General features: G+C 46.2%; 1 protein-coding gene across 2 annotated transcripts; it reads right to left on the minus strand.

Annotated features, from left to right (window-relative positions):
- Nucleotides 1–1,654: 1,654 nt before the first annotated feature.
- On the minus strand, nucleotides 1,655–16,204 carry LOC108928427 (SLAIN motif-containing protein 1-like). 2 transcript variants are annotated; one of them, XM_029256650.1, is made up of 10 exons: nucleotides 15,332–16,204; nucleotides 11,867–12,003; nucleotides 8,237–8,365; nucleotides 7,145–7,261; nucleotides 6,623–6,772; nucleotides 6,130–6,477; nucleotides 5,246–5,278; nucleotides 4,290–4,454; nucleotides 2,825–3,083; nucleotides 1,655–2,452 (listed from the first exon to the last, which is right to left on the minus strand). In XM_029256650.1, exons 1-10 carry the CDS (start codon nucleotides 15,661–15,663, stop codon nucleotides 2,377–2,379), a joined length of 1,746 nt encoding a protein of 581 aa, XP_029112483.1. In that variant the 5' UTR covers nucleotides 15,664–16,204; the 3' UTR covers nucleotides 1,655–2,376. The 2 variants fall into 2 exon arrangements, with proteins under 2 accessions (XP_029112483.1, XP_029112484.1); XM_029256651.1 differs by lacking the exon at nucleotides 5,246–5,278.
- Between the last annotated feature and the right edge of the window lie 1,712 nt (nucleotides 16,205–17,916).

The raw sequence follows: 17,916 nt of genomic DNA on the forward strand, positions 1-17,916 counted from the left end.
GACCCCCTTAGAATGCACAAGTAGGGTCTTTTTGAACCCATAATGACTAAGGGCTCCAGCTGCTGCATGTGCGTGTGTATATGGTGTTAGGATGAAGAAATGCTGAGTGAAACAGCATGCATGCACACACACACACAAACTACAGTGGTGAAACTAAAGCAATATTTAAATGTACCCGACTATATGTATGGCTGTGTCTGTGATTGTACTGTGATTGAGTGGCCTCCTATCCATGGTGTCCCCTACCTCACACCCCGCACCTCCTGGATAGCCTATAGACCTCCTCTACTCTGCAATGGAAGAGCAGGTACTGATATTGGCCGAATAAGTATAGCACTATGAATTTACTATGAAATCGATTATTAACCTTTACTAATCTAACACCTTTATCTAAAGCATCTTGAGTCTTCATTTAAAGTTGTTTGTTCCCACAAGGACTTGGGGTCCACGTCAATAAAAAAGTAGACTTTCAGATTGCAAGACTCACAATACTGATGCACCGTCTAAGGACCAAACAGGCTCATGGTCCATCAGACTGCAGTCACTATTGGACGATGTCTATTTTGTTAGATATTTTGATAGTGTCATTCTGAAATTAAATGACAATATTGTCATTTTATGGGGGGGCGTGGTGGCGCAGTGGGTTGGACCGGTTCCTGCTCTCCAGTGGGTCTGGGGTTTGAGTCCCACTTGGGGCGCCTTGTGACAGACTGGCGTCCTGTTCTGGGTGTGTCCCCTCCCCCTCTGGCCTTACACCCTGTGTTGCCAGGTTAGGTTCTGGCTCCCCCTGACCCCAAATGGGACAAGCAGTTCAGAAAATGTGTGTGTATTGTCATTTTATTTTGATATTGTCATCATTTTTAATGTCTGGATATAACTGTGCACCTTCTTATGTGCTGTAAGTTGCTGTGTATGTGAACTCCCCTCCAGGAAACAAGTTCAACTGCACAGTGATTTAGCCATTTATACAGAAGGGTATTTTTCCAGTTCCCTTGGTAGAGGTACTCACAAGACAGAACACGGTACCATGGTAAAAGGGGTCTTCATTAGACACAGACACGCAACTGCTCGTCCCATACGGGGTTGCGAGGAACCAGAGCCTACCCAGCAACACAGGGCATAAGGCCGGAGGGGGAGGAGACACACCCAGGATGGGACGCCAGTCCACCACAAGGCACCCCAAGTAGGACTCGAACCCCAGACCCACTTGAGAGCAGGACCCGGTCCAACCCACTGCACCACCCTCTTCATTAGACATTGCAGTGTCAATTTACAGCAAGTACCTCAGTCAAGGGCTCTCCAGTAGCAGTGCATTTTAAAACCAGGGACCTTCAGATTGCAAGACAATAACCCCAGTCACTACCACCCCTGCTGCCTTGCTATTGCAAGAGCAATATCCTGTACCAAGGCCACCACACAGTGAATACATTTTGTACTGTGTGGCAATATTTCTTATTTGAAACTATTTCAGGCTTCATCCACACCATACTACTGCATTTCAGGGAACACGTACAAGACACCTTATTTTCAAAAGGTTTTATTCATTTTAAAATACACTACTTCCATACAACAGTGTTTTAGAAAAAAAAAAAAGCCTCTCAGATTTGTGCAATAGTACAGTACCAAGGTTCTTTAATCTGAACAAATTGTGGGAATAAAGTGAAATGTGTGAATTTATTAAACTTAGAAGAACTGAGCACAATAAAAGATCCAGTGACAGTCCAGCTATACGGCTCTATTGGTGGATTTAACGAAACAAACGTACAACTCAGAGAAACATTCTTCTAGTGCTTTCTATGAACAACGAAACAAGTGAAAGTGCAATTAGACTCAGGGTAACAAAACACGTACAAAATTAAACACCTTTTACAATAGGCACACAACTTTACAAAGATTTTACACATTTCATTTCAGTATCTCACAGGATCAGACATTCATTTCTCAACCATCACCATTTTTAAAAAAAAAAAAAAAAAAAAAGTGCCAAAATAATTTAAAATTTCTCAGGCGCGATCTTGTAAACAGTTTTAAACGTTAACTGGACTTTTTTTGGCCAAAATACTTCTATAAAAAAACCATATTGCAGTTGTAAGCATTGCTGCGACACATACTGTGTCAAGTCCAGTCAGTCATCATTGGTGACTGAGGCTCAGGGAATTAATGAAAAGAAAAAATTTGTCCCCCCTGCCCCTCAAAAGAATTTCACCTTTGGATTTTCCATCCTCAATGCTGACTCTTCAAGAACAGCTGAGGGTGAAGCAAGCAGCCCCAGCCAGCTGGGCACCTTGAGCCTGCAGGGTCTCCCGAAGCAGCCCTGGCCCACACCCCCATGCCGTAGCACCACCCCTGCACCTCCCTGGGAGCGCTCGGCCTCCGTCAGTAGCACCCGTCCCGCCAGCTACTGTCCCGCAGAGCGCTAAGAGTTGCCAAGCTTTTCGGGGGCGTGAGTAAACTGGAAGAGAAAGGGAACAGGACTCACATGGCAGAACACAGTACCATGGTAAAGGGGTCATCATAATAAAACATTGCTTTTATTTAGCAAATACATTTCTCCAAGGTGACATCAAATCAAAGTGTATTCCAGCATATTTAGATCAATACCCGACTACCAAAACACGACTTGTTTGTCCGATTACGCCATTTTCCTGGTACTTAGGCAGCAGTTTATGGACGTAACATTGAAACAGAAAATAAAAGAATCTTGGTGGGTTGTGTGATATACATTCAGGGAGAAGTTAGGAGAAAGATTAGGAGAAAAATGGGACTGAAAGATGCGTTTTCAGACCCTTCTTGCTCATTCTGGGATCTGAACCCAGGCCCGTACCTGCGCATGGGCTGCCCAATCTTGCTGCCGCTGAAGGACGCGGGCCGGGGCAGGGCGCTGCGGACTGGGATGGACGTGGGCTTGCTGGGAAGCGGAATGCCGCTGCCGGAGACAGAGTGCAAACTGACGGACGTCGGCAGGGCGGAGCTAGTCTGTACCGTGGGGCTGACGTAGGCCGTGGCCTTGGTGGGTTGCCGTGACGACGCGGAGAAATTGCCCACACTCTGGACACGGTGCTGGAGCTGACCTGGGGACGGAACTGAGCAGCAAGCAGGAAGTCCATAAGATCCACAGGTACCGACATCACTTACATGTCGCTTCAAGTTCCACATACTATGTTCAGCTCTCTTGCTGTAGGGGGCAGCTACTAGCGTAGTGGTTAGAGTTGCTGCCTTTGGACCCACAGGTCTCAGGTGTGAGTCTCACCTCCAGCTGCAATACCCTTGAGCAAGGTACTTACCCTGAAGTTGCTCCAGTAAAAGTTACCCAGCTGAATCAATGGGTAAATCACTAAGTCACTTTGGAGAAGTGTCAGCTAAATTAAGTAATATAAAACCAAAGTGGCAACAGCAGGTATAAATGACTAGTGAAAAAGTTAGTTTCAACTCTGTGGAAATACAGTTTACCCTTGAACAACACAGGGGTTAGGGGCACCGACCCTCCACACAGCCAAAAGTCCGCATAGAACTTGCAATTTCCCAGAAACTTAGGTACTGATAGCCTATTGTTGACTGGAAGGTTTACTGATAAATAGTTAACACATTTTGTATCTTATATGCATTATATACTGCATTCTTACAATAAAGTAAGCTAGAGAAAATGTTAAAATCATAAGGAAAATACATTTACAGTACTGTATTTATCGATGCCGTAAGTTTACGCGTGCATGTCTGTCAGTACCTACATCAATATTGTCTTATAGGATACAAAACATTATAGATGTTAAACATGTGTATATTTTACAGTAGTAAATGATATATGTAGATACTAGTCTATATTTTATGCACTCATGACATACCTAACTAATTTTTTTTTGATATTTCTAGGCTACGCACATCTGCGAGTTTTTTCAAAATTATCGCAAATTTCCAAAAAAATTTAATTGATTTGAGGGGAAAAAAAAAAAAAAAAAAAAAAAAAAAATCCATGTATAAGTGGACCAGTGCACTTCAAACCCGTGTTGTTCCAAGGTCCAACTGTACATTTATTTTTCTCCAAAGTCCCTTACAATGTTACACTTAGACTGATTTACCTATTTATCCAGCTGGGTCATTTTCACTGGAGCAATAGAAGATGAGTACCTTGCTCAAGGGTAGTACAGCAGGAGGTGGGATTTGAGCCTGGGTTCTTTGAGTACAGGGCAGCCAGCTGTAACCACTACACCACCTACTGCCCCAGGTAACACCTGTGCAGTACAGTTACTGCAGGCATGAGAATACAGCGAAAAGAAAGGTAGCCGTCTCACTGGAGGACTGCATCCTGGCCAGACCGCTGGACGAGTCAAAGCTCTGGCTATTCCGCATGGCAGGACAGCTGCCTTGAACAGCGGGGCTGGGAATTCCAGGCACACCGGGGACGCTGGGCGTGCTGGGAGTCCGCACCAGATTGGGCATGCTTCTCCGTAGCTTATCTGCAACATTACATTTCATCATTTCCTTGTGAAGTTGCTGACTCCGTGCAGAGACATGCATGTAAACACGCACACACAAAAAAAAAAAAAAAAAAAAAAAAAAAAAAAAAAAGACAAAACACACAATTCAACCAGAGCTGATGTAGAGAAATTGGCACCTCCAATGGACCCATCAGGTGCCCACAGATTGTCAATTTCTGGTAGTATGAGAAAGGCACTACTCCCCCCACTTGCAAGGCACTGGGTGACCTGTAGCCTGTCCGTATATTCCTAAACACGATCAGATCTGAGCTATCCTTCCTGCAGGTAGACGACATTGTGTCCTCTACCACCTGTCAACTCCGCTTATCCTGACGGGACTCATCTATCACTGAGCCACCTTTAGCTGTCTGGAGAGGCACGGGAAAGCAAGCATGTGCTGACTGGACAGCAAGAGGCTTACATATTACCTCTGTAGTTTGCCAATTCATTACGCAAGGTGCCTCTTTCAGTCCAAACGGTATGCAGCAGCACTTGCAAAGACCATTTTTTTTTTTTTTTAAAACTAGTACCAAAGTCAATCACCACACTGCAAAATCAGCATCAGTTTGGTATTTAAAAAAAAAAAATTTCACTTGTTTTGCTGATGCTAAAATAGTCCAACTCTTTTCAGAAAGGCCATACACCCACTGAAAAAAAGCGCTATATTTAGTATTTTGCTGAAATCTCACAACGAACAGCCACACTGGACGTCAAATGTCTTCATGCAGCACGACTGCAGAGCCGATGAACAGAAAAGGTGGTCAACTTACTCTCATATTCCGGTTGATTCCAAACAGGAGAGCCTAGTTTTCGCCCCCCCCCAAAGTTTTGACATTAACAGGACAAACAAAGCCAGACAGACACAAATGCACACACACGTACACATAAAACAAGAACCTTATTGTTTGAAAGTATTAAATTCATACATGGGAAAAGCATGATCAGAAAGCTACTTTACAGTAATGGGATAATTAAAACATGACATAACATCCTGAAAACAATTTCTTCATATACAATGCTGAATTAAAAAGTAATACAACATTAACAGCAGTCTATGACAACCTGTGTACCAATAAATCAATAAATACTGTAGGACTGACCTTGATCGTACCTCTTTTGGTTCTGTGAGGTGCTCTGCCTGACTTAAAGTGGCTACTTGAACACTTACCAGTCAGCTTAAAGAACATCCATGCATTTACTCCCATGTCTGTTCTTTTTAAATCTTACAAGATAATTCTAGATGTGTTTGTAAGGCAACTGGCTTTTTTTTTTTTGGCTTGCGATTTGTTTTATGTGCATCTGCGAAAGCGCTCCAAGGCTGCCTTCAGGATAGAGCGCCATATAAAAATTTTAAATTAAAATGACATTACAATTAGCTAATGCGTTTTTCCAAAGCAACTTACAACGTTATGCTGTTTTACAACTATTTACCCATTTCTACAGCTGGGTAATTTTACTGGAGCAATTTAGGATAAGTACCTTGCTCAAGAGTACTACAGCTGGAGGTGGGAATTAAACCTATGACCTCTGGGTCCAAAAGGCAGAAACCCTAACCCCTACACTACTAGCTAACCCAAATTCTATTGGCTTGTGTAGTTCTGCACAGAGGTGTGTGTGTTCCCACCCAGTTAAGATATACCCCTCACTCCCTTACCAGAACTGGTCCTGTGGCCCTGAGCCTCAGGCGTGTAGCTGGTTGCTGTGGGGCTGGAGCACTGCTGCTGGCACAGGCCACTCAGGTACTGGGGTGCAGATGGGCTGCGACGGCACTCCCTGGCGCTGGAGAAGCTCTGGGAATGGGACAGGCTGCGCTGCAGGGGCCTGGCACGAGCCAGTTGGGGCTGCGGGGGCGGAAGCTGGTCGCACTCCTCCTCGTCCTCTTCATCTTCTTCCTCCTCTGGGTGCAGATCACTACGGGCGGTCCAGCGGCCCGCGTGGAAAGAGAAGCTGGAGCTGCGGCGGCTCGACAAGGCTGAGGTGGAGGCGTAGTCCTGGCGCAGACCTGTTGGGGGGCATGCAGGATACAGCACACGGAATATAGTGGTAAACCTGGCCCCGTACGAACGGAGTCCCGCACAAGTCCATACCGCGCCAGCTCCTCACACCGCCACCCATGCACCACCCAACCCAAGTCGCTGAAGACCTACTCTCCTCCTGCAGGCGTGCCATGATCTGCACGTCGGTCAGGTCCTGCAGCTTGTAGCCCATCGAGATGGAGCTGTCCTCCAGCTCCGACGTATTGACTTCGCTTTCCATGGAAGACTCCGGGCTGAGGAGGGGCCGATTCTGGCTGTAACCTACAAAAACAGCAGCGCGGTGTTGGAGAAATAGGACGGCGAATATAAAATGACAGTGATAAATATAAACAGGTCCAGAATTTGCAATATAGCACAAGCTATTTTCAGCATGCATAATTCAAATCTGCTATATATTATACACACATCTGTACTTATTTTGAGTTCTTGTCAAAGATGCAATTTCTTTAAACAGCAAGGCACTCTGACATGAATAATGACCTGGAACACAGCGCATCACTCAGACTGGTAACTATAGCAGCAACGTTTTCTGAAACTAGTGAACAGGAATGTCAGTGTGGGACACCTCCTGGCAATCTCACTGCGATTGGCTGAAGGGTACAGAAATGCGGGACAACTCTCGGAAAGCCTTACTGTGATTGGTTGAATGGTACAGAAACGTGGGACACCTCTCGGCAAGACCAGAACAGTCCTTCCCACTGGAGGTCTGAGTCAGGTGGTGCGAGGAATGGTTGGATAAGGAGAAAGACGCTAGATGAAGAAAAAAAATTCCACTCAGAGGGCTGATTTTTGACCGTTCTAATTATTACTTCTCTGGATGCCAACTTTTAAAAAAAAAAAAAAAAAAAAAAAAAAAAAACACACAACCTCAAACACCAAGTAAAGATACGTTTTAATTTAACTGAAGATTGTATTAATAAGCTGTGAATTGTAACATCCATCCATCTATTTTCAGAAAGCACTAGGCCGGTGTAGGGTTGCAGTTGTCCGGAGTATATCCTGGATGTACTGGGTATAAGGCAGGGTACAATCTGGACTAGATACCTGTCCATCACACACACACACACACACACACACACACACACACACACACACACACACACACACAAATTTAGTCACCAGTTTACCTGAAACATCTTTGGAGTGTGAGAGGAAACCCACCAGACACAGGGAGAATGTGCAAACTCCACACAAACTGAACCAGTTTCAAACCAATACCCCAGTAATTACAGGTTACTTGTTTCCTGAAATCATCCTATTTTGGGGAGGGGGTCAAATAATCATCTTATTAAGAGGGGGGGGAAAAAAAAAAAAAAAAAAAAAGTCACTGGATTAAAACAAATCAACATAAGATTAATGAAAATACCGAAACAAAAATCTTAAGCATAGCAATAAAACTAATTTATATTTGCAAATGACTTTCTTTTAATGGTTAAGGTTTAATTCAGTGCATGCAGACAGAACTTTGAGTTTCAACCAGAATATGTAAGGATCCTGAATATGATGTCAAACTGACAATCTTATACTGCGGTGCAATCATGCAGGTAGAGCACAGGACCTCGGCCAACAAACATGTCACGGCAGAACTTTAGCTTCTAATTCGCAGAAGACAAAACGTTTTCAGCCACACTTGGCGGATGAATGTCCGACATGTTCTAGGCGCTACGGGACTCCCGGAGCTCCGGCTTCCTGCACGAGTGCGAGGAGGAGAAGCGGAGGAGGTACCTGTCCGCTCCGCGGGGCTGGCTTTGCCCAAAGGTCTTGCCAAGCTGCTGAGTGGCGAGACCCCTGCCACAGGGTGGTAGGGCAGGCATGGAGGCACAGGGCTGGAGAAGATACCCCTCCACCGCTGAGCTAGAAGAGGAAGGCAAGGGGGTCAGATGTCAAAGACAAGAGCAGGAGCTGCAGGAAGTCCAGCAGAGGGAGATGAGGACTCCAACACACTACAATACAGAGCTAGAAGAAAAGTAAGCTCTAACCTCAGCTTAAATTAAAACGCATGTGTTCTAGAAACGGACCACCACGCAGCCGCCAGGAAAAGGGCCTCTAACGCAGGAACGTAGAGCTCAATAAAACCCGTTTACCTCCCTGCTGTACACCATCCAGGCCTCCAGACTGAAACCAAGCTCACCTCCTCTGGACAGACGACAGCACTCAGATTTGAGATAAATAAGCAGTTCAGATAAATCACTTGGCTGCTGGGACGATCTCTCGTCCTGCCTTCCACCCACCCCCCCCCCCCTCCGGGTCATGACGGGACAACAGATATACAGATGCAGCGTAGAGGGTCTGCAAACACGAACCTGTACTTTAAATCCCAGCACCGCAAGCGTTTCCTTACTGACCACCTCCCGCGCTCCATAAGACAACATCCTGCATGTCCAAGTCTAAACGTGTCAAGGGTTGTTTTGACTCTGCAACCTCTGAAACAAGAGCAAAGTTATTCTGAGGCGTCTGAAGGAACATTTGGTTGACCTCAAACCATGAGCGCAACACCAGCCCTCGCAGCCAGCCACCAAATAGCCCGAATCCGAAGCTGCTCAGACACCACTAAACCGATCCTTTCGGAGCGGCGAGGACCCAGCTATGCTTCCCTCCAAGCATATTTCATATTTAATTCATCACCGCAGATGAATCACACATTTTATACAGTCCATAAATCAGGACACACGCTCCCGACACTCATATTACAGACCACATGCGAGGGAGGACGAGAAGAGCACGTGTACCAGAACCAGAATATAACTGCAAGAGTCAAGTGAAATGGGGGGGAAAGGGGAAGAAGGGAGAGGGGAGAGAAAAAAAAAAAAAAAAAAAAAAAAAAAAAAAAAAAAAAAAAAAAAAAAAAAAATTGTGGGAGGTCAAACAATTTCAAACTCTGAAATAGCATTTATTTATTTAGCTGAAGCTTTTCTCTAAAGAACCTTACAATGTTAAGCTACTTAAAACTATTTACCCATTTATACAGTTGGGTAGTTTTACTGGAACATTTAGGGTAAGTACTTTGCTCAAGGATACTACAGCAATAGATGAGATTCGAACCGGCAACCTTCAGATACAAATACTGGAGTGAAAATTATATATATCCATATCCCAAAATAAATTTATTCTGGCAATGTTATAGGATACAGGCTTAATGGAACATTGTTAATATTCAACAATCTTAAATACTCAAATATTAACAAAAATTTGATCTCCCCCCCTTTACATGCATATTTTGATGGACGCAACTCTATTTTTGCAGATTTTCCAAGGATATGATTTTACTGCAATGGTCCACAGCAGAAGCTCCCTCATTTCATAAGCAGTTGACTGAAAGTCAAATTTCCTTTCATTATGAAAGGAAAGTTTTCAGTTGTATGATAATTCAAATGAATGCTGGAATATCTGGTCACCTTTCTGGAACTGCTTACTGCTACAAAATGCTCCTGCTAAATATTGTAACCGTTGGTCCTTGCGTTGCATTATGTATTTGCATTTTATCAGTATACTTTCTTTTGATTGCTGTCCATGTTCTATTAAATTTTTTTTTTTTTTTTAAAAATTAGAAAATAGATTATGTCTAGGAGTGGGCATTACCACTTGAAGCAGTACTGGGGATATCGGTAAACTGCGGCAGCTCTGGATGGTGCACATTTCCATCTCGGCACAACATCAGAGAACAGTAATTTACACAGTTTCTCTCTACTGCACATCACAATTTTATATCAGATGGAAATCAGTTAAATTTATTACTGGCAGTGATGTACCAGGGCACGGCGAAACGGACATCCTGTAATCCGCTTATGGCTTTACGCCGCGCCACTGAACTATATTCCCCTCGCCACGTCCTGGCCAGCGGGTTTCCAGCGCTCTGCCAAAATTGCCTGAGTAGAGCGGTGACGGAACAGAGCACAGAGGTAGGAGGACGCACTCGTAAGCCCCTTGTCTCTCTGAGGCTTGAGGAAACTGTCCATTCTTCCCATTGGCTCTGGAAGTTTCTGTCAGTGCACCCCAGCCCCCTCCGTCTGAGTTCCAGACTCTCCACTCTTCCTCTTTACATGACCATAACCCCCCGCCCACACACACACACACACACACACACACGAGCCAAACCCCTCTCAATCACAGAGTCACACACTTTAGCACTGGCTGCAAACACTCTAGTGAAGGAGTGTACAGAAACAAGGCCTTGTATGCTAGTCTGGCACATGCACGCACCCACGCACACGGGGCTGCAGACATTTGGCCCATTTCTCAGTGTTAAGAAAGGGGGCTGCGGTAGTTTGGTAATCCTTGAAGACCTGCTCTACTTCTCAATGTGTGCATGTCATCATGACCTACATGGTTCCCCTTTGCTGCAGAGCGATTACCAGGTTCCTCCTCCCTCTCCTCATCCTCCTCCTCAGGGCAACTGGTTTGATTCTGAAATGGTGAGAATGAAAAGGGAGGTGGTGGGGGGGGGGGGGTGCAGTGGGTTTGGTCTGTTCTCTGGTGGGTCTGGGGTTCGAGTCCTGCTTGGGGTGCATCGTGATGGATTAGCGTCCTGTCCTGGGTGCGTCCCCTCCCCCTCCACCCTTGCACCCTGTATTGCTGGGTTAGGCTCTGGTTCACCACGATCCCACCTGGGACAAGCAGTTTCAGACTCTGTGTGTGTGTGTGTGTGTGTGTGTGTGTGTGTGTGTGTGTGTGTGAGAGAGAGAGAGGAAAAAAAAACCACATTAGAATGGCAGTTTAACGCTTGTTTAGACCCCTCTCGTCGCTCACGGAAAGATCCCGGTAGATCCAGCCATAATCCAACCTCCCGCCATCGCTTAGGTAACGACATGAAAATGAGGCAAACGTGTGATCGCACCGCAGTCGAGTGTTCCGTCAACGCCGGCGTGCGAGACTGAATAGACTACCGGCAATGGGAAGGAATGGAGATCGAGGACCTGCGCAAGTCAGGGGAAAATATCCTTACAGCCAGGGGCTCCTCAACCGGTAGCTCCAAAGCTGGTAGTGTAGTGGTTGGAGCTGCTGTCTTTGGACCCAAAAGTCACAGGTTTGAGCCTCACATCCAACTGTAATACCCTTCAGCAAGGTACTTACCCTAAATTGCTACAGTAAAAAAAAAAAAACCCAGCTGTATAAACGGGTAACTAATTGTAAGTAGCTTTGCAAAAAGCATCAGCTAAATGAATAAATGTAACCGTCACCATGTTAGAATAAACAAAGTGGGAAAAGAAACGGGTTCCAGGCGTCTTTCTGGCACGTGCACATGGGTGGAGGGGAAGTGAAGCGTGCGACTGTATGACTGGGAGTGGAATGACAACACACGTGCGCGCAGGTCTTGGTGGGTGGGTGGGTGCATGGTGTACCGGTGTGGTATAGTACCTTGCTCTAGTCTGTAGCACAGAGAGCGTTTAGCAGCTTCCACCTCCGGCCTGGGATGATCCAGCTCCTGCCGGCACCACTGCAGCGGGCTGAGAGAGCTCTCGGTCCAGCGCCTGGGTTTGGGCGGCACGTACAACCTGCAAGGAAGACAGATCCATTACAGTCAGCGGTCACTCGTTCCGCGCTGCGGCCGCATCCTTTCGGGCCACTCTCGTGCCATGCTGGACGCTATCGAAAGCATCTGTACTGCGGGAAGATGAGTTGAGTCAGGGAGCAGGGTGAAGCGCACTGAAGAAATGACTAAGATATGAAACTTCGCACTGCACCTCTATCCTTTTAATCTCCCGATAGAAAGCGAACATGCGAGAAGGTCTGAAAGCAGCACTATAATCAGCTTTGAACACCTTGGGCAGGATTTTCCCATCAAGACGGAACAGACTGTTACCCATGAAATATTAACCTCTAGACCAGTGCAAGAATTTCCAGTACTAAGAGCTAATTTATTTCCGTCTCTTCTGATGATCCTCAAACAGGACCCCCCCCCGGCACAGTACTTTCCCTACAAGTTGTAACACATGGGTAAATACAAGAGGGCAGATCATCATGGCCCACACTGAACCCATGAGCCCAACCATAAGATGCCACACCTGAAGGCCTGAGCTAAAGACTCAAAGTTTAAATACTCAAAAAAAAAAAAAAAAAAACCATTCCCATAGACATTAAAACAGATACCAATTATGACTTAGATAAGAACTCAGGAACAGGCAGGGCACACCCTGGACTGGAAGTCAGTCTAATTGCAGGGCAAACACACACACACACACACACACACACACACACACACACACACACACACACACACACACACACACACACACACACACACACACACACACACACACACACACACACACTTAAGATCGTCACCTGACCAGTTTAATCCATTTTTATCCCCAGGTTGAGCCATTTCTGCAAAGTTTTCCAGTGTCTGAGGACAACATTTCCCATCAGCCAGCACCCCAACTTTTTTTGAAGTTGTTAACCAAAACCTTCCTGATGCTTTCCGTTATGATCCCTAAGTAAAGGCTCCAATGTCAAGTTTGTTATTTAGCAGACACTTTTCTCCAGAGTGACCTCCAATGAACTCTATATATTGTGGGGGGCACAGCAGACTTGCCCAGGTCCTGCTCTCTGGTGAGTCTGGGGTTCAAGTCCTGCTTGGGGTGCCTTGCAGCAGACTGGTGTCCAATCCTGGATGTGTCCCCCACCCCCTCCAACCTTGTGCCCTGTGTTGCTGGGTTAGGCTCTGGACTGCCGCAACCCTAATCAGGACAAGCAGTTTCAGACAGTATGTGTGTATAGTGTTTCAGTGACTTACACTGCTAGATACACTACTTACACTGGGTCACTCATCCATACATCAGTGGAACACACTCTCACTCACACACTACGGATGAACCTGAACAGCATGTGTTTGGACTGTGGGAGGAAACCAGAACATCCAGAAACTCACACAATCACGGGGAGAATATGCAAACTCTACACAGACTGAGTGGGGATCAAACCCATGTCCTCTCACACCACCCAGGCACTGTGAGACAGTAGTACTATGTACTGCGCAATCCCAGGTCTGGTCCTAGAAGCAGACAACTAAAAATTCAACTCATCGCACTTTTGTGAAAGCGCTTACTCAGGAAGGATAAGAAGCCTGCTTAATCGAAGTGATATAATTATACCATAGGGTTATATGAAACTCTGCATCACAACCTGCGTTATATATTCAACAACAAGTAAGTGGGCAATATTAATATTAGTTGATTATATGTATTTGTGGAAAGGTAGACGTTAATCCATAAAAAAAGTGGTCTAAACCAAAAATACAATTACTGAACCAGTGTTGTGTTGTCATTGCAGGGGCAACATTGTCTTACTGCTGGCACAAGGGCTCGTAAGATAAATAAAAAAAAAAAAAGAAAACATGACATTTGACTTTATAAAAAAAATTTTTTAGCGCTACTACAAAAACTCAAATGGCCAAGTGTTGGAGACAGCACTGTCCCAAAGAAGGGTTTCTAGCTGTGATCTTCTACTTTTCACAAAACACATAATATTTCAAATGTAAACAGACATTTCATAATATTCACGTCAAGAAATTCAAGCTGTGGGAGTCGGGCCAGTGAGGTCCTGCATGGACTCCTTTCCCTCAGTCTGAAACCACTCTGCACACTCCTGAGACCTCACTCACTCACTCACACACTGTATTAGCCACTGCTCCACTCTGATTCTACATCACAAACCGGTCCTGATGCAACACCCACAGCACCGAAGTGCAATGTCATGACCCCGACACACTGTTGGCTTCCACATTCTAATCGTCGCATCACTTTTTCACTCCTTGTTCTGATTGGTTTTCGCCGATACTTTACCACAGCTGTAGTGCGAGAACGGTAAATTATGGTTCGGCTGAGTTTTGCACATGGCTTTGAGAGTGAAGGATCGATAAAACTCTCAAACCGTGTTAGTGTCTCATTTTTTACATCTAAAGATGCCTTTAATGTTGCCTACATTACCTTTACCTGCAAGGTACTGGGACACAACCTGCGGACTGTTCCAAAAATAGCCCAGGCTGAAATAAATCCAGACAAGGCCTGCAGACACACATCATAAAGATGACTTTGGGATACCCTGGTATTTTTGGTACCCAAGGTGCCTTAAATCAAGATAAGAAAATTAATCAAATGAACACGATCAGTGCTGCGTGTTTGGGGAAACTATCAATCCAGTAACATGGGTTCACAGCCCACTGGAATGACAGAGTTCAAAAGAACAGGTCATCTGCAACATGGTATAGTTTACCAGGGGGAAATTCCTCAGTCAGGCAGGGGAACAGTCCCAGGATTGAAAATAGTTCAGCTGCATTCTGTGTCGGGATGCGCTGCTTTTCACACACCGATCTCCACCCTGACAGTTTTTCGAAAACAATCGCAAAAACACACCGCAAAAGAGAGAAGAGGAAACCCGTCCAAGCGCATCACGTGCAGCCCTCTCCCTCCTCTTCATCATGGGTTCTCACACACACCGCGTGTATCTGTGTGTGTGTGTCGGCCTCCAGCACATCCTTCCCAATCATGTGCCTTTTCTGTGTCCTTCTTTGTATCACTCAGCGGAGGACACAATGTTTCGATAACGTGCCGCGTTTCGGGGGGGGCGGGGAAGAGAATCACATCAATTCAAATCACATTAATTCACTGTAACTTGTGAGACGTACGGACGCACGCGAGGTTCGTCCGCGAAATGTGCGCGAGCTGCGAACACACGAGCCGGGTCTGTGTTCGCACCAACAGCACCGATCCGAGACCGAGCGTGTTTTACGTTGCGGTGCAAATTAATAGACGCGCCAGAGTGAGTGAGTGAGTGAGAGGGACGGACGGACGGAGGTGGGGGGCGGATGCTCGGAGTCGGTACCAGGTGTCGTCGGGCTCCCCGTCCAGCTCCGACTCCACGTCCAGCAGCTCCACCTCGTCCAGCAGCGACGGCGGGTCCTGCGCGTCGCCGTCGCCCGAGCCGCGCCGCTCGAAGTAGGCGCTCCGCTCCTCCGGGGGCGCGCCGCTCGGGGAGCCGCCGCCGCCGCCGCCGCCGGCCAGGAGCGCGCGGCTCCGCAGCTGCTCGTTCTGCTGCTCGAGCTTACGCACGAGCTCCTGCAGCTTCTTCACCTCGAGCTCGGCGTTCAGCGCGTGGTTGTTGTTGCAGTTCGCGTCCGCCATCGCCGGGTGCTTCAGCACGGCCGCCTCCATCATGGGGGGGGCACGGCGCGCGCGGCGGACCGTAAATAACGCCGCGACTTGTGCACAATAAAGAGGGAGGGGGGTGGGAAACAATGGAGGAGGGCGTCGGGGGGCCTGGGGTCCTGTCTCGCTCTCTCACCCGGACTCGAGCATGGTACCCAGCGCGCGGCTCCGAGCCGAGCTGCCGGACCTGATGCTGATGAAGGATCGCCGCGCGGCGGAGAGATCCAGCAGCAGTCTCCTCCTCCCCACCCCCTTCCTTCGTCCCTCCCCACCGACTCGCTCGGTCCCTCCCGGAGCCAAGCGGAATGACACCAGCACCGATCGCGGGTCCGATCCCAGTACCCGTCCAGCTCCTGAGCTTCCAATCCCAGCACAATCCAGCGTCAGTCCCTGGTCTAATCACAGGTCCAGTCTCAACACCAAGCAGACTGAGTCCCGATCCCAGTTTAAATCACAGATTCAGCCCCGGTGCCAATCATAAATCCAATCCCATCGTCAGTCACAGCCCTAATCCGGTCCTTAACCACAGCACTGCTCCTAGCACCAGTCCTATCACTGATGCCAGAGCCAATCACAGATCCAATCCCTACCCTAGTTCCAAGTGCATGATACACATTAGTTCCAGGTGAGAAGACTGCTCCTGTGATTGGGCAGCCTGATGCGGATGGACATTTACCAACACCTTGCAGTGAACCATATTTACCATAGACAAATACAGAGTGTTACACCCCTTTCACAATTAACCATACCTGCAATAATCTACGTATGCTTGGGAGACCCAAAATGAAAGGGTTTGTGATATACTGGGCAGCACAGTGAGTAGCGCTGGGTTCGATTCCCTGCTCAGTATGTGTGGAGTCTGCATGTTCTTCCCATGTCTGTGGGGGTTTCATCTGGGTGCTCTGGTTTCCTCCCACCATCCAAAGACATGCTGTTCAGGTTCCCCCCAGTGTGTGTGACACAGTGTGTGTTCCACTGATGTATGGATGAGTGACCCAGTGTAAGTAGTGTATCTAGCAGTGTAAGTCACCATGGTGAATAAGGTGTGTGGGCTGGTAACACTACATGGAGTTTATTGGAAGTTGCTTTGGAGAAAAGCATATGCTAAATAAATAAATGTATATTTGTAGAATGTTAGCAAAGTCCAACCCCAAAATGTGTAGAATGTCCTTTATAAAGTGCATTAGGATGCAGTGTTGTAGCAGGAACATTTTGGGTGATACACTTACAAAATATATGTCCTCTGTAGTGGACAAAATGAATGTATAGTTCTCAGAAGGGTGTGTGTGTGTCTAAATGCATCATTAACAGAAATCATGAGTATTCAAAACTTTATTTTTAATTTATTTTTATTTTTTTAGTCTGTATGTCAAGCAAAAGTTATTTACCAGGATGACCCATATAGAGAAAATGCCACAGGAAGATTAAGCAGCTTAAAGATGTATTAAAAATAGTAAATCTGGATTGATAGGAGTGCACTTTCGGAAGGTCACGTCGAAGAGCCCCATCTATATTGCCTTGTGCACACTTTTATAATGTCACACATCCATGATATAAAAATCTAGTTATGCAATAAAACTAACCCTGTGCTATAACATTTGTAAATGATTTTTGGAAGCTTCTTTACCTTCCAAATATGCATGTTAATATGTGCACCTAAATATATTACACCCATGTCATCATAACAATATTCATAAATTTCAGCACATGTTCTCAGAGATATATATTTACATTTTCAATTATTTTCTTAGCAGAGAGAGGGGTCTGGTGGCACAGCAGGTTGGACCAGGGCCTCTTCTCCAGTGACTCTGGGGTTCAAGTCCCACTGGGGGTGCCTTATGATAGTCTGGCTTTCCCTTGCACCCTGCGTGGCCAGGTTATACTCCTGCCCACTGTGACCCTGCTTGGGATAAGTAGCTTCAGACAGCATGTGTGTGTGAGTGTGTATATTTAGCAGATGCTTTTCTCCAAAGCAACTTCCAATGAACTCGATGTAGTTTCATCAGCTACCAGCCTCTACTCTATGCGGTGTTATCAGCCCACACTGTATGTGTATTAGAGACAGCTGGTAGTGTAGTGGTTAGAGCTACTGCCTTTGGACCCACAGGTTTGATCCCTGCCTCCAACTGTAGTACCTTTGAGTAATGTACTTACCCTAAATTGCTCCAGTAAAACTACTCAGTTGTATACATGGGTAAATGGGTTGTAAGCATGTAAAAATTGTGACCTTAACATTGTAAGTTGCTTTGGAGAAAAGTGTCA

Source organism: Scleropages formosus, chromosome 12, assembly GCF_900964775.1.
Source record: "Scleropages formosus chromosome 12, fSclFor1.1, whole genome shotgun sequence".
Taxonomy (NCBI): Eukaryota; Metazoa; Chordata; class Actinopteri; order Osteoglossiformes; family Osteoglossidae; genus Scleropages; species Scleropages formosus.